Raw genomic sequence first — 16,689 nt, 5'->3', positions numbered from 1 at the left:
GCGAAGGTCAGCAGGTGTCAGCTGTCCACCCCAAAGAACTGGCAGCAGGGACCGAACATGAGCGCGCCCCTGTTCACCACATCACTGTCTGTGGCAGCCACGCATCCGTCCAGGGATAAACGATGCATCCAGCGTGTGTGGGTTACGCCACCGCCTGCAGCACCAGCGTCCCAGTGGCTCCGCCTCTGACCAGCTCCCGGCAAAGGCAGAGGAGGATGGTCCAAACCCACGGGCCCTGCCGTGCACTGGGGAGACCTGGATTCCTGGAGGGAGTGCCTGGCTCCTGGATTCAGCCTGGTCCAGACAAGACTGTTAGGATGACTTCAGGAGCGAATCAGTGGTCGGAAGACCTCTCTCTCTCTCCCTCTCTCCCTCTCACGTTCTGCCTTTCAAATAAAAGAATACGTAAATCTTAAAACACACACACACACACACACACCCCGAACGTGTCTCTGGGTGCCATGGCTGTGATTCTGTGTTAAGCTGGGGGAAACGCTGATGCCGCTGCAGCACGGGTGAACCTTGAAGACATCGACTGAAACAGGCCAGTCAGCCCGGGACAGGAGCGGGCATGCACAGCAGCAGGGGCCCTGCCCGGCGCCCACATCCTGCACTGGAACCCTGGTTCACGTCCTGGCGGCACTGCGCTCCCAATCCAGCCTCCAGCTAATGAGACCTGGAAGAAGCTCCTGGCTCCTGGCTCTGGATCAGCCCAGCCCTGGCCATTGCAGCCATCTGGGGAGTGAACCATCGGATGGAAGACCTCTCTCTCTCTCTCTCTCTCTCTCTCTTTCTCTCTATCTTTCTCTGCCTTTCCACTCTTTGTGTAACTCTAACTTTCAAATAAATAAATAAATCTTAAAAAAAAAAAAAAAAACAGAATCTTAGACAACAGCAAGAGTCAGCTGTGAGTGCCCCAGCAGAGGGAAGGGAGGGGACCTCCTGCGGGTCTGGGGAGTCAGAGCCAGGCTGCTCTTGCCCGCTGGGTGCAGCTGGCCCACTGCCCCCAGCCTCGCCCTTACCCCCCACAGAGCTGGGGAATGGCCCGGCTGCTTGCTGGTTGGGAACTTCTAACCAGCATCTCCCTTCCGGCTGGAGGAGGAATTCTTGGCTGGCCTTTGTCTCCCCTGAAAGGGCCTGGCCTCTTGAGGCTGCTTCCTGGTCTGTGAGGGGTGTGACAGCAGCCCCTGCCCTGCGGTGCCCGAGCTGTCACCTCTTAGGCGGCTTCCGAAGGGCTCCCTGGCGCGGGACCTCAGGGACGTCACTGTGAACCCCAGACGGGAGCTTAGAGGCGGAGCAGTGGAGGCACCGGGCCTGCCCATGCTGGGGGCTGTCCTTTCTGCGGGCAGCCGATTGCGCAACGTGACCCCAGCAGGCAGCTGCAGAGGCGGCAGCCAGGGCCCCCTGACCGCGTTCCCATCGTCCCTGTTTGCATGGACTTGGCTGGGCCTGGCCCTGGGTTCCCCATCTGTGCAGTGGGGAGCCCGGGGGCCCTGTGGCTCTGTTGGCTCAACTGAAGAAGTCTTTTTTTTTTTCCCTTTTTTTAAGATTTACATATTTATTTGAAAGGTAGAGAGTGAGAGAGAGAAGGAAAGACAGAGTGAGAAAGAGATCTTCCATCCTGTAGTTCACTCCCCAGACGGCTGCAACAGCCAGGGCAAGACTAGGCTGAAGCCAGGAGCCTGTAGTTCCATCCTGGTCTCCCACGCGGGTGACAGGGACTCAGGTACTTTGGGCCATCATCTGCTGCTTTCCCAGGCACATCGGCAGGGAACCGAGTCAGAGGGGGGCACTGGGACTCCAGCCTGCGCCCCAGGGTGGGATGCAGGTGTCACAAGCAGTTGCTTAAACGGCTGTGCCACAATGCCAGCCCTCTCCCTCCCATTTTAAATTTTTAGTCATTTATTTTCATTCTATTTGAAAGGAAGATAGAGATCTTACATCCACTGCTTCACTCCCAAATGCAGGCAACAGTCAGGCCAGAGCCAGGAGCCGGGAGCTCCGCCGGGGTCTCCCACGTGGGCACGGGGCCCTCAGCACTTGGGCCTCCCAGGATGCCCACAGTCAAGACGCTGGGGCCAGGAGTAGGGGAGCAGGGACTGGAGCCAGACATTCCGAAGTGGGGTGCAGGGTCTTGGCTGCTGCCCCCCACTCTGCCCCAGAGGTGGGCTTCCTCAGGAAGAGGGTGGTCGGGGCGGTGCTGTGGCATAGTGGGTAAAGCCGCTGCCCACAGTGCCAGCATCCTACATGGGTGCCAGTTCAAGTCCCGGCTGCTCCACTTCCGATCCAGCTCTCTGCTATGGCCTGGGAAAGCAGCAGAAGATGGCCCAGGTCCTTGGGCCCCTGCTCCCATGAGGGAGACCCAGAGGAAGCTCCAGGCTCCTGGCTCCTGGCTTCAGATGGGCACAGCTCTGGCCACTGTGGCCATCTGGGGAGTGAACCTACGGATGGAAAACACCCCTCTCTCTCTCACCTCTGCCTCTCTGTGACTCTGCCTTTCAAATAAATAAATAAATCTTGACAGGAAGAAAGAAAGAGCGGGCTGTCCCGCACTGTGGGGCTGGCAAGGCCTGTCCCCTGCCCTGGCCTCCCCGGCAGCACGCTGGACGAAGCGCGGCCTTCCCCTGTTTGGAAGGCTCAGCCCCAGCTGTATTCAGAGCCGAAGTCCCCACAGCTGCTATTCGGAGAACAGACAGAGCCCCTCTTCTAGGGGCCCGTTTCTCTGGTTTTCGCAGTCACCTCTCACACCCAGACTCTCCCCTTTGGGAACGCTTCTAGGGGTCTCTCGCTCGCTGGCGTCCACAGCGGCCCCCGGGGCCATCCTAGTGGGAGCACAGGCACTGCTCCTTCTGCAGGTCTCTACCTTCACAGACTCACCCTGTCTCCCTCTCTCTCTCTCTCTCTCTCTCTCTCTCTCTCTCTCTCTCTGTCTCTGTCTCTGTCTCTCTCTCTCTCTCTCTCTCTCTCACACACACACACACACACACACACCTGCAGCTCCCCCTACCCCCACAGCCAGTGCATCACACACCGGGAGGGTTCACCCAGAGCACCACTGGTCCCAAGAGACTTCTCACCTGCACCCAGCTGGCAGGGGGCGCCCAAATCCAGCCCCCTTTCCTCCTCAGCCCCCCCTTGGCCCTGAACCCCAGGCCACCCCGCTGGGTGCTGCTCCAATTAGGGCAGCTTTTGCTTTCAGCGCTCAGCCCTTGGTCCTCCTGCCCCCTGGCCCCAGCAAGCTCCCCCAGGACAGGAGGCAGGGTCGTGCAACCCAAGCCGGGCACTTGGCCGCGTCCCCAGGAGGAAGAGGAAGTCGCCATCCCAAGGGGCAGCACCACTCCAAGCACCCCCGCCGCTGCTCCTCCCCAGCCTCAAAGACCCGTGTGCCCAGGCCGGTGGGGGGGCGGGAGAAGAAGGGCCAAACAAAAGGGGGAGGGGCAGAGGCTCCAGCCAGAAAGGGAAGCTGTGCCCGGCCGGGAAATTCCTGGATGACAAGGTCCTTTCCAAAGAGCAGGAATTCCTAGGACGCCAAGGGGGACGGGGAGGGAGTCCGCGCAGGGCCGCCCCACCCCGCCCTCCTCCGCATCTCACCGCCCGCGAGGCGCACCCCGGCAGCCAGGGTTTCGGTGGGGAAACTGAGGCGCCACCGCCAGGAGCCCCGTGCTCCGCGCGCGGGTCGGTGCCGATCGCCCGAGCGCGGGGCCCGGGGCCGGGAGCCGGCTCTGTGACGCGCGAAGGGGCTGCGAGCGCCGGGCCCCTTCCCCGCAGCCAATCAGCGGCCCGGCCGGCGCCTCGCCCCGACGGGGACCCCACGGGCGCCGCGGCCCGGCCTCCGCCCGCGGGTTTTCCGCGGTCGCAGGGGCGGGGCGGGGCGGGACGGGGAGGGGCGGGGCCTGCCGCTACTTCAGGCGGCGCGGCGCGCGGCGGGGCCAGCTTCGGCCGGGCCAGCACGCAGTAAGTGACCTCCGCCGCCGGCCCGGGTGCCCCGCGGTGCCGGCTGGCTCCCCAGGGCGGGGCCTGGCGCGTCGGAGGGGACGCGGCGGGAGGGGACCCCAGGATCCCGCAGCCCCAACTGCTGGGGAAACTGAGGCCTTCGCGCCCCGGGCAAGGCAGGGGAGGGCGGGCTGAGCAGCCGGGGCCCCCGGGGCCGGGTCACTTCCTTGCCCGCGCCTGGCCATCCGCATCGCCCTTTCCGTGCCCGGGGCAGAAGGAGTGGGGGCCCTGGCGCTTCCTGTGGCTCTCAGGGAAACAGGAGCATTGTGGGGGCGCCACCCCGCCGGACTGAGCTGACCCCTTCCTGCGGAGGTGGGGCGGGCCTGCCGGCAGACAGGGACACAGGACTCTCGCCCCCTCTGAGGCCCTGCTGGGTGCCCAGCGTCCTGCCACAGCCGCCCGCAGCGCTGGGAGTAGGGGTGTCCCACTGCACAGACTGAAGCCCAGGCTGTGAAGAAAGGGGATGTCCAGTGGCGCTCTGCTGAGCCCTGCCTCTGAGGCCAAACAGTTTCTCTTCCCGCTGCCCAGGACCTGGTCCCAGGCCCAGGGGCTGCTGCCAGACCTGAGGCTGAGGGGCTGGTGTCCCAGGGCTGGGAAGGAAGCGGCCCCTCACCCGGCCAGCACATGCGCGAATCGTGTTGGGGCGGCAGGGTACTGGAGGTGTGGGACCCTGCAGGCAGCACTGCTGGCGGGGCCCCCCCCCGCCCCCGCCAGGCGAGCAGAGTTGAGGCCTGGGTGCCAGGGTGGGGCTGAACAGTCCCCCTCCCAGACCAGCTCCTGCGGGTGCCTGGCATGGGAGGAGAAGCAGGCAGCGTTGGCTGGGTGGGGCAGACATGCTTGTGCCTCCCCCCTGGTGACTATGGCTTAGGGCGGCCAGCACCCTCCCTGCTTGGCTGGCATGGTACTCTCAGCCCAGCTGGCACCACGCTGTGGTCCAGGAGTGCGAGCAAATGGAGGGGCTGGGAGTAGGGGGGAGTCGGGATTCTTGCTCCCCAAGTGGCTCTGGCCAAGCCCCTCGGAGGACGGGCGTCGCGGGGGCTGTGGGAAGAGGACTAACCGCAGTCCCGTGCCTGCACTGCCTCTCCCACGTGTAGCCCCAGTCCCTCCTCCCGGCTGTGTCCCGTGTGACCCGGGAGTGCCGCTGCAGGGTGCTCCGAGTGACCACGAGACGAAGCTTGTGTTTATTCTGAGGGGACAGGCGGGCGGACCACGGCTATGGGTCACCCCTGCTACCAGGACCCCCAGCCCTGCCTGCTCCCGTGCTGGGTGTTGGCCATGCTCTGCTCCTGTGATTCCGGCCCTGCTCCGACCACAAGCAGGGTGCCGGGGGACATGGCGCGGGGACAAGCTGGGCTCTGCAGCCCGGTGCTGACCTAAGGGAGTCTGCCTACTTTGGAGCGGAATGAGGAGATGGAGTGAAGAGATGGATGAGGGGAGGAAGAGATGGGCTGGGCACCCAGGAGGGGCGGGAAGAGGAGCTTTTGTGGCGATGGAGTCGTCGCTTGGCAGCAGGGCGGGGCGGCCGTCAGGAAGCCCGGATGCTCGGCCCGCGTTGCCGTGGCCTCGGGAAGCTCTGGGCCTCGTTGAGCTCCTGGCTGCTGTTGATGTGTGAAAGGCTCTCCCTACCCCCCACCTTCCCGAAGATTGGGGGTCCCGTGGTTTCTGTAGGCCTGGTCTCGAGGCTGCACAGGGGGTGAGGCGCTGCGCCCGCTGTGTTTCAGCTCACGGCAGTGAGAACTGGGCCAGGTGGGGAAGGGGCCTGGGACAGGGCAGGAGTCTGCGTTCGGCTTCTGATTCTGTGAGCTGGGGCCCGACCTTTCACACCTCTGCCCTTGCTTGGTCCCAGGTAGCACCCAGCCTCTCCCCTGGGGCTCGCGGAATCCAGGGAGGGACTTCCTGCCGTCTCTTCTCTCTGCCCGGAGGGTAGTTTGCCGGGAAGTACATCCGTCCACGGGTGGCCACGTGAGATTGGTTTCACGACTTCGTGGATACTCCAGTCCCTTGTACAAAATGCATAGCACCTGCGCACATCTTCTGTGTGCTTAAAGTGCCGACTACAGTGTGAACAGTGGTTACACTGTATCATCTAGGGGAAAGTGACCCCCCAAGTGTCCATGTTCAGCCCAGGTGGGCATGGAAGCCCTCCTGGAGAGAGGATGGATTGGCCTCTGGGAGGCTTGGGGTCCCCAGCCTCTCCCCTGCCTCGGAAGCAGCTTGGAGGGGCCCTGGGGTCTGAGAGGAGCTGCGGGAGAGGAGACAGGCAGGGAGGCGCAGAGTGAGGGCTCATCCGGGACCGGGAGGGGAGCTGGTGGCCGTACAGCCCAGTCCATGCTCCCGGCTGAGCCCACAGCCAGCCCCGCCCCCCGCCGTGGCTGCTCACCCTGACTCTGCCCCCGTCTCCCCATGCAGGCCTGAGCCCGTGATGCTGAAGATGATGACCTTCTTCCAGGGCCCTCCAGGCCAGCGGCCTGGACCAGGGAACCTCGACTTCCTCGGAAGCCCCCCAAAGCTGCGCTCCCCATCAGAGGCAGAGTCAGAAGCCTCCATGTCGGAGGCCTCCTCTGAGGACCTGGTGCCACCCCCACCCCTGGAGGCTGGGACAGCCCCGGATAAGGAGGAAGAACAGGCTGCCAAGAAGAAGAGGCCCAAAGGACTGGCCACCATGTTCAGCGTGTTTACCAAAGGGAAGAAGAAGAAGGGCCAGCCCAGCTCGGCGGAGCCCGAGGCGGAGCCGGAGGCCAGGCCGGGGCTGGAAGGCCGCCTGCCCACGGGTAGGCTGGGGTCTCGGGCAGCACCGGGTCCTGGGTCATGGCTGGGGCCACGGGAGGGGAGGGCAGGCAAGGCGGGCTCGGAGGGTGCCCATGCGCCCACCCTGGGAGCTGGGGGGGTGGAGGTGGGAGGGCGTTGCTCCGGCCGCGCCTTTGCGGCTCAGCCTCTCTCTGCGGGTGTGTGCGGAGGGTGGCTGGCGCCGACACGGTTTTCTGGGCCGCAGTGGAGGAGCTCAAGGCGGCGCTGGAGCACGGACGGCTGGAGGCAGCGCGGCCGCTGCTGGCGCTCGAGCGGGGCCTGCGGGCGGCGGCGGCCGCGGGCGGCACGAGCGCCGAGGAGCTGGTGCGGCGCCAGAGCAAGGTGGAGGCGCTGTACGTGCTGCTGCGGGACCAGGTGCTGGGCGTCCTGCGGCGGCCGCTGGAGGCGGCGCCCGAGCGGCTGCGCCTGGCGCTGGCCGTGCTGGCCGAGCAGGAGCGCGAGGACAGCAAGGTGGCCGCGGAGCCCGTGCCGGGGGCGGCCGCCCTGGCGCCCACGCGCCCGCGGGGCTGGCTGCTGCTGTGGCGTCGCGGCGTGGCCGAGGTGGCAGCCGAGCGCCTGAGCCGGCGCCCGGCCGCGGGCGCCGACGGCCGCTCGGAGACGGAGAGCGCGTTCCTGCACATGGGCCGCACCATGAAGGAGGACTTGGAGGCCGTGGCCGAGCGGCTGAAGCCGGTGTTCCCCGCCGAGTTTGGCGTCGTGGCTGCCTACGCCGAGAGCTACCACGAGCACTTCGCCGCTCACCTGGGCGCCCTGATGCAGTTCGAGCTGTGCGAGCGGGACATCTACATGCTGCTGGTCTGGGTGCAGAACTTCTACCCCAAGTGAGCAGGGCGCTGGGCTCTGCCGGCGGGGGGGGTGGGGTGGGGGGGCACAGCTGCTGACCCTGGGGGCGGGGGCTCCAGGGCACAGGCTGCAGGGGGCCGGGGCTGCTTTGCTCCTGGAACCCTTGGTTTTCTGGGCCTCTGCTGCAGTCTACAGTTGGGGAGACTGAGGCACAGAGCACGGCCCGGACTCGGTCATTCATTTGTGAACCTACCACCTGGGGAGGGGCTGCAGCAGACAGTGAGCACCCAGGAGGCGCCCTGAGCAGGAGTCGGGGCCCCGCATCCCCCAGCCCGGGCAGCAGTCCACCGTCTGTTGGGTGCAGGGGAGTCAGCCAAGGGGAGGGACTTGGCAGGCAGAGAAGGTGCGAGGGACATTGCTGCTCCCTGCAAAAGCTGTATCATCTCCCAGGGCCTGCGGCTGGGCCCGGGGGCATCCTGGGAGCCGAACAGGGCCTGCCCAGTGTTGGCATGTATCTGTGGGCTCTGGGGTCAGGCTAGGACCAGGCACTGGGTTGGAAAGAGACCTGTTGTGCAGGGTCACCCGTGAGCCCATGGCAGGGTGGGCCCCAAGGCCTCGAGCCCCCAGGTGGGAGCTGGTGTTCGGCCGGCTCCAGCCTCCAGCACCGCCCAGTTGGCCCAGGCTCCATCTGTTCCCGGGTGAGCCCATCACTCGCACAAGCCGCAGGGGTGCATGCACAGGCCAGCGGGCAGGGCGGGGGAGGGAAGGGCCCCCCTTGGAAGGACTCGGCCCTGCTCTCCCCAGGCCCTGGCGTGAAGTCTGCAGGAAGGACGCCTGGAGACGCAGACAGAATGAGCAGTGTCTGAGGGTCCTGGGCCCCTGGGCGGCCAGCAGGTCCTGCTGGTGCGGGAGGGACACGAAGGGGCCAGTGCGGGCAGCGGGTGAAGGATCAGCAGCTCCCAGGGCCGGGCTTGTGCGGGAGACAGCCTTGCCCCAGGCCGGTTCTTGCCGGCTGGTCCTGACTCACCAATGCACTTGCACCTCTGGCCATCGTGAGCTCAGGCCCAGGGTGGTCAGCAAAGCAAGAAACCGAGGCCATGCTGGGCTCTGAGCCCGGGGAGGGGAGTCCAGGGAGATGTTGTTTAGGCCTGAGTGGCCAGAAGTGTGGGGAACAGAGACACAGCTGCCCAGACCGGCCGAGGGGCGGAGAGGGTCCCTCTTACCCTTAGACACACAAAGGCTCCCCCAGAAGGGCCAGGACTGGGCAGGTTCCCCCGGAGCTCTGGGAGGGGAGCAGGTCGGGGGAGCCCTTCCTGTCCAGACCGGCCCACTCCCTGGGCACAGCAGGGCTGGCAGGGGCGGGGCGGGGGGCAGGTCTGGCGAGATTCCCCAGGTGTTGGGTTCTCTGTGTGAGAGGGGAGCCCTGCTGGGGAAGATTCGATCTGAAAGGAGGCTTTGGGGGAGGAGCCATTGCTAGGGAGGGGCGGGCAGGGAAGGTGGCGGCGGCAGGGGTGGGGGTCCTGCCACAACTGGTGGTGGCCTGCCGAGGACCAGGGTGGCTAAAGCCGATGGATTTCAGGGCAAATGGGGGAGCTGAGAGGATGGGTGATGAGGGAGTATGGGAGGCGCCCTGACACCCGACTGAGCGGCCAGATGAGGCCCAGTCATCCGAGGTGGGGACTGTGGCGTGCGGGAGGGTGTGAGGAGGTGGGCTCTCGCCTGATGGGCGGCGCTGGGTGGGTGCAGGTTCCTCATGCCAGCCTCGCCCTGTCCACAGCGACATCTTGAACAGCCCCAAACTGGCAGGCGAGCTGCAGGGGCTCAGGCTCGGGAGCCTCCTGCCCGCCCAGCAGATCCGGCTGTTGGAGGCCACATTCCTGTCCAACGAGGTGGTGAGTCCGGGAGGGGCTGGAAGGAGCCAGACAGGAGGCTCAGAGCCGGGCAGGGTGCTCGGCTGAGACCTGCGGTGTGCGGAGTGAGCTGGTCAGTGTTACAGCCACCTGTGCGTCTTCTCCCCTGCAGGCCAACGTGAAGGAGCTGATGTCCCGTGCCCTGGAGCTGGAGTCACAGCGCTGGGCCCAGGATGTGGCCCCCCAGAGGCTGGACGGCCGCTGCCACAGTGAGCTGGCTATCGACATCATCCAGGTACAAGAGCCTGGCCCGGGGACAGCCCGAGTGCCTGCAGGCGCTTATCACTCCCGCCTGCTCATCACTCCCACCTGCGTGCACATCCCCTCTCCAGATGCCCCCCTGGCTCCTGGGCAGGATGGCTGGCCTCCCTGCCCCGGCCGCAGCCCACCCACTGGGCCCCAGCTCAGCTCACACCCGCCCTCTCCCCACCCCTGCAGATCGTCTCCCAGGGACAGACCAAGGCCGAGAGCATCACTCCTGACCTGGGCTTGCAGACACAGAAGGTGCTGCTGGTGGAGCTGGCCGAGTTCCTGAGGAGGTGGGCGTCTGTCCCTGCAGCCAGCTCTCCCAGAGCCATGCCCCTCCCGTGCCTCCAAGGTCCCAGCTCGATCAGCTCCCTCCCAGGCAGGGTCTGTTGTTCCCTCTGCCCGACTCCCACCCTGCACGAGAGCCTCAGGTAGTCCCACCTCCACCAGAATCAGCATGGGAGCTTCCAGCAGCAAAACCGCTTCCGGATTCCAAGAGGATGGCCGTGGGGAGCTGAGGATTCTGCTGCCCCTTCCCACGACGGCCCCCCGCCCCCGCCCCACCCCCATCTCCATGCCCAGACTTGTCTGGCTGCCTCCCTCCCCACTCCGAAGACCTGTGTCAATCACAGCCCCTTCTAGTCTCCCAGCAATTGCAAGACCTGGTGGGGGGTGGCAGCCCTGGAGGGGGCTGAGTGTGTGCAGCCGCTGACGTGGCGCGGGGGTGGTAGCCCCTTCCTGGGCTGTTGGTAGCAGGGCAGGAATGGAAAAGCCCTCTGCTCGCCCAGGGAGAGCTGCTGTGCTAGCCTGTGTGTGCCGGGCCCAAACGTACCCTTCTCGCTCCACCAGCTACCAGGCCAGCTTTGCCGAATTTCTGGAGAGAGGCAGACAGCTGAGAAATTACAGGGCCAATGTCATTGCCAACATCAACAACTGCCCGTCCTTCCGGTGAGGGTGCTGGGAGGGGCTTGTGTACTGGGGAGAAGGTGTTGGGGAGGGGGCACTGGAGGGGAGGAGGGACTGCTTGAGCAAAGGGAGTCGGCAGTGCCGGGGGGCAGCCCACACGTTTACCGCGCTGATGGGGTCAAGAACTCTTCTTGCCACTTGTGGACGCTGTGAAGTGGCCACAGTGGTCGCACCTGGGAAGCAGGTGGGCGAGGTGAGGCATTGAGAGGCCAAGAAGCCTGCCCTCGGCTAGAGCGGGTGTGGTGTCGGTGCGTGCCGGGGACACAGATGGCGTGGATGTCCCCAAGGGGGATTCGGAGCCATCGAGGCTTCAGGGTGAAGTTGTGGAGGTCCGACTCCCTGGTGACCGCCCCGCCTCCGCCTTCCAGGACATCCGTGGAGCAGAAGTGGCAGACACTACAGGACCCCCCGAGCCGCCTGCTGGACCCCCTGAGTGAGCTCAAGAGCCAAGGCTTCGACGCGCTGCTGCAGAGCCTGTTCTCCGACCTGAAGGTGGGACGGTCTCTCCCTGGGGCTCATCCCGAGCCTGGCGCCGGAGGGAGGGCACGGGGGGGCTGCGGGGAGGGGGGCATGGCAGGAGCAAAGGTGAGGGGGGTAAGCTCTGTGAGGCTGGGGGTGCCTGGTGATGGGGCACCGGTGGGCCCCTGACCTGGCCAACCACTTGTCCTGGGCATTGGCCTGACCCGTCCTCGACTCCCCCCGCCCCCCGGAACCCGGAAGCCTCCCCATCTCGAGCCAGGCCAGTCCCCACGTTTGCACCCTTTTCCACGACTCCCCCAGGCCCTGCTGCCCACCCCCGGCCCCATACCTAACTCCTAGCTCCCAGTCGCACCCGCTGGGGACCTGGAAGTGCCCAGAGGATGAGACAGGGTCCCCTGAAAGGAAGAGGAGGGGCTCCTTGCCCAGTGTCCAGGGCTGGAGGCCTGCGGGCGCTGAAGGCCCAGCGGTGACCCCGGATGACTTGGCACCAGTCTCACAGATGCAGCCAAGCACAGGGCCTTGTTTATGCAGGAATTTATTTATTTAAGAGGGAGGCGGTGGAAAAGGCCTCGGGGCCGGCAGACGGGCTGTCTTCACTCCGGAGCCACAGCTGGGTGACCTTGGAGAAGGGAACATGGTCCCGCCTCCACTTCCTGTCTGTGGACAGGACCTGCAGCCCGTTTGCTTTCCCTGGAGTCCCTGAGTCCCTCGGCGCCTCCCACACGGGCGAGGGTGGGTGGTGTCTGCGCCTCTGGGGCTGGTGGCCCTCGCTGCCCAGGGCGTGACCAGACCTCCTGCCCGTCTCCTGCCCAGCCGCTGTTCAAAAGGTTCACGCAGACGCGCTGGGCCGCCCCCGAACAGACCCTGGAGGAGATCGTCGGCACGGTGCTTGCAAGGCTGCCCGAGTTCTCGGAACTGCAGGACTGTTTACGGGAGGTGAGGGCTCTGGGCTGCTGGCGCGGCCTGGGGGCGTGGGGCAGCTTGGACACACGTGCCAACACGTGTGTGTCCTCCCTCATGCACACGAGCACACACGTGCGTGCACATACACACGCGGACACATGCGCCCCATGCACGCCTTTGCTCTAGCACCTGCCCCTCCCTGACTTCCTGGCTTCCGCGGCCTCCCGGTCCCCGGCTGGCCCACACGGCTCTGGCCCTCGCCCGCAGGAGCTCATGGAGGTGGTACACCTGCACCTGGTGAAGGAGTACATCATCCGCCTGAGCAAGCGGCGCCTCGTGCTCAAGACAGCCGAGCAGCAGCAGCAGCTGGCCAGGCACGTGCTGGCCAACGCCGAGGTCATCCAGCGCGTCTGCACTCAGCACGTGAGCCCTGCCCCAGGGTGGGCTGCTGCTGCTCCCCCAGCTCCTCGGGGCCCAAGGCAGCCCTCTAGGGCCTCTCCAAGCCTGCCCGGGTACTGACCTGAGCCCCTCTGGGCCCCGGCGTGTCTGCGGGGGTCTCACCCAGATCTGTGCCTGCAGGGTTCCTCCGCTACCTGGCTGCATGCTGCCCTCCCCACTCTCGCTGAGATCATTCGCCTGCAAGACCCCAGTGCCATCAAGATCGAGGTGGCCATGTATGCCACCTGCTACCCCGACTTCAGGTGAGAGTGAGGGGTCCCTCAGGGCCTCCATGGTCAGCATGGCCCTGCCAGGCCCGACTGTGCTCCGGGGGCAGACGCTGATGCTCTGCCGCGGTGAGTCCTGGCAGCACACACCAGCCACCGTGCTGAGATCTGTACCAGGGTTCGCTGCTTTGATCCGCCCGGCAGCCCCGCAAGGCGGCCACAGACAGGGCCTGCAGAGCGTAAGAGGTGCGGCCAGAGTCAGGATGACAAAGTCAAGCCGTCTGCTCCACAGCCCCTGCTCTCCCCTGATACTCAGGGGAAACTGAGGCCGGGGAGACCAGTGTCCACCACTCACCCAGCCTGGGGCCCCTTGGGGGCTGGAACCTATGCCCTGGGCCCTGGAGCTCCTATTGGGAAGTGGAGGCTTGGCCTCTGGCTGCCCCAGGGTCTGGCAGTGTTGCTCCTGGGCAGGGTCCTCTGATGTGGTGGAGGGAATCTGAGTGGGCTTGAGTGGGCTTGACCCATCTTGGCCCAGTCCCGTTCCTGGCTGATCTACTGCACCCATCCATTCATCTGCCCACTCGTAAAATCACCCTCCGTCCGCCCGCCCAGGGACCCCAACCATCACCCGACAGTCTGTTCTAGGCACCGGGGTGCAGTCGGGTACCAAGCAGCCAGGTCTCAGCCCCCTGGTGGAGCTGTCTGTTGAGGGCCAGCAGTAATGATGCTCCCAGGCAAAGAGCTCCAGGTGCAGGTCCCCATTTCAGCACTGGGAAACCATCCAGGGGTCATGACTGTTCAGCGGAGACCCAGAGGCTGGGCTGGAGCTAGGCTGCTCCCCGGGGCCAGGTGGCCAGGGGGGCAGGGGAGCGAGGTTCCCACGTGGGTAGGGGTTGGCCGCAGGGCCCCCGGGGCACTGCCCGGAGCCCGGGGAGCCGGGAAGGGCTGAGAGCGGGGGTCCTGGAGGCTGGGCTGGGACCGACAGAACCTCCTCTCCTCAGCAAGAGCCACCTGAGCGCCATCCTGGCCATCAAGGGGAACCTGTCGAGCAGCGAGGCCAAGAGCATCCGAAACATCCTGGACGTCCGCTCGGCGGCGCAGGAGCCCTCCAGGTCCCTGTTCTCCCTTATAAACGCCGGTTAGCCCTTCCTGCCTCCTGCCCTGCTCGGCCGGCACCACGCCCCCTGGGCACCCACCCGACGGAGGGCGGTTCACACCGTGCTGGCTCCGCCACCCTCCGGGCCTCCTGCAGCCTGCTCTGCGTCTGCTGACCTTGGCCGGGCCCCTGGGCAGTGGAATCGGACAGACCTTGGTTCGGTAGGACTCTGGCGGGGGCAGGAGCACCCTGTGTGGCAGCCACCAAGGCAACATCTGAGAAGGCCTTTGTAAAACCACAGCGGATTGAGAGCCAGGAGGGAGGGCGCGGCCTGGGGCCAGGGATCCCGGGCCCCTCCCGTGCAGAGGGCCCTCCCACAGTCCGCCTCACTGCTGTCCCTCTCCTAGGCCATCCTGAGCTCCCTGGGGCCGGGGTTCAAGCCTCACTCTTCCTGCTTCCCTCAGTCCAGGCCACAGGAGCTGGGATCAAAGACAGACCTGGACTGGAAGGAGGCGGGGATGAACTCACCTGGGGCCTGGAAAGGGGCACGTGGGGGCCTGAGGTGAGCTGAGGGCACAGCCAGCACCAGAGCCCATGTCCAGGGTGTCCCCGGATTCCCTGGCCTGGATCCCCTTGCCTCCCCCAGGGATGGTCCCCAGGAGGCCTTGGTGACCACAGCAGCCAGGCCCAGGACCTGATGGGACGCAGCCACCTGCAAGTGTGGCTGAGGCTGGGCAGGGGCGGGGCAACCTCAACCCCTGGTATACGTCCTATTGCTGCTGTCCACCAACTTGATGAAAACAAGGGCTTAGAGCCGGGCTGGCTGGGGACGCACAGCGAGGTGCGGGAGGGCTGCGCTCCTCCTGGGGGGGGGGGGGGATGCGCATCCTGGTCTTCTCCTGTTGTTAGGGGCCACCTCTATTTCCGGCCTTGCTTCCCTTCCATCTTCAGAGCCAGCCACAGCCGAGTGAATCCCTTCACCACCTCCCCTCCTGCCTCTCTCGCCCCAGGGGGTGTCCGCGAGCAGGGCGGGGGGGGGGGGGGCCGGGGCCGGGGTGGCTGTGAGCCACCAGGGAATCCAAGATCATCTCCCTACCTTAAGGTCAGATGAAAACCAACCCTAATTCCATCTGCAACTTTAAGTCCCATTCGCCGTGTAACCTCACAGAGCCCCGGGCTCCAGGGGTCAGGATGACAGCGTCGGGGTCAGGATGACAGCGTCGGGGTCAGGATGACAGCGTCGGGGTCAGGATGACAGCGTCGGGGTTCCCTTATTCTGCCTGCCACAGCCTCCCTCCATCCCCCTCACCGTGGAAAACTTGGATTCCGTTTCCCTGCTGGGTCTCTGCTCCCTCCCCCCCAGAGCCTTTAAGACTGATCACTGAGCCCTGAGCCCGGCCACGTTCCCCAGGGCTTGCCAGGGGGCGGGCCCCGGAGGACCCGGCCCCCACTGCTGGCAGCCCAGCCCGGCCGGACTTGGCCTCCCCCGCCCAGGTACTGCCTTACAAAACTTGGTGTGAACCGTGCACTGAGGTCCTTGTACGTTTGTAGGAGTCGGCTTGTTTGATGTTATTAATATTATTTTTTATAGTATTACTTTTGTATGTGTGTAGTCTGGACAGGATCTGGGTTTTTACAGTTTGTTATTAAATTTTGATTTCCACAATGGCTGTGCAATGGTTTCTTTGGGGAGCTGCAAAGTGGGGTGGGAGTCCGGGGCTTGGTCCCCAGGGTCTGGGCTAACTGGGTCTTCCCAGGTGGGTGTGGAGTCTCCCAAGGCTCCAGCACCCTAAACACTGTCCACACCCTCCTCCCTTGGGAGTGAGCTTTGAGGCCATGCCTGTCACCCTTCTGAGCCTGTTTCCTCATCTGGCAATGTGGGTGGGGGCCCTTGGGGGCCTCCCCACCGCCCTTCCGCCCTTCCGCCCTTCCGCCCTTCCACCCTTCCTTGGGGATGAGGGGGGGTGGGAGGGGGTGGGCTCTGGACTATTTCAGCACCGGGAAGCTCTGGGCAGAGGGGTCCCTGGTCCAGGGGTGACCAGGGAGGGTGGTCCTGCTCCTCCTCAGCACCACAGCAGTTCTAGGGCTTGGGATGCGTGTGGCCTAGGGTCCTTCAGGAAGCGCCTGGGCACCGGCCAGATGGTGGGGGGAGCCCACACGGCAGGAAGCAGGGGGTCGAAGGGGTGGGGCTGAGGGGTAGAGTGGGAGACCCCTGCTGTGGTACTGGGCGGCCTGGTGGAGCCCGTGGGGAGCGAGCCCCTGGGGGCAGCCGGCCTAGATCCTCTCGCTCCTCCCGTGGGTTGATCGCTCCAGCACCCCCGGGGCGAGCGTGGAGGAGAGAAGTCCTCTGGCGACCCAGGGAGGGCGTTAGCCGGCCACAGGAAGTGTGATCCCGCCTGGGGAGGGTGGCCCACGGCTCCGCCCGGTGCCCGGCTCTACCTCGGTGACTTCCCCGGGAAAGGCCCAGAAGGGCAGGCTTTGTCCCAGTGAGTCATGGGCAGGGGCGCGGCAGAGCCTGGACCGGGTGGGGCCCTCTGGGAGGCCCGCGGGAAGGAAACGCTGTGGGTCCCAGTTCAGGGGCTGACGGGGGGCCTGGCACAGGAGAGGCTGCGGGGTGGCTTGCGAAGAGAGGACCCTTGGTCGGGAGCCCCAGACTTGAGGAGGTCCCTGGTGCCCACCAGGGCAGAGCCTGCAGGGGAGGGGGCAGCCTGGGGACTTGGGGTTTTCAGGGAGAAGGGCAGGGGCTGCAGGGATGGGGGGCTTGGGGTGAGACCCTTCCAGGAGGGCAGTGGCAACTCTGGGGCTTGAGTGGGGGCCGCGCAGCGAGCCGGCTGTGCTG

At 65.7% G+C, this 16,689-nt stretch overlaps 1 protein-coding gene across 1 annotated transcript; it reads left to right on the top strand.

The window, feature by feature from the left end:
- The first annotated feature begins 3,920 nt into the window (after positions 1-3,920).
- Positions 3,921-14,888, top strand: TNFAIP2 (TNF alpha induced protein 2). Its single transcript, XM_062181190.1, has 12 exons — positions 3,921-3,954; positions 6,403-6,764; positions 6,986-7,622; positions 9,362-9,476; positions 9,607-9,729; positions 9,933-10,033; positions 10,590-10,688; positions 11,075-11,198; positions 12,000-12,122; positions 12,357-12,512; positions 12,669-12,790; positions 13,756-14,888. Exons 2-12 carry the CDS (start codon positions 6,416-6,418, stop codon positions 13,895-13,897), a joined length of 2,091 nt encoding a protein of 696 aa, XP_062037174.1. The 5' UTR covers positions 3,921-3,954; positions 6,403-6,415; the 3' UTR covers positions 13,898-14,888.
- Positions 14,889-16,689: the final 1,801 nt, after the last annotated feature.

Source organism: Lepus europaeus, chromosome 22, assembly GCF_033115175.1.
Source record: "Lepus europaeus isolate LE1 chromosome 22, mLepTim1.pri, whole genome shotgun sequence".
Taxonomy (NCBI): Eukaryota; Metazoa; Chordata; class Mammalia; order Lagomorpha; family Leporidae; genus Lepus; species Lepus europaeus.
The sequence above is the reverse complement of the archived record's forward strand: the minus strand, read 5'-3'. Positions and strand labels throughout refer to the sequence as shown.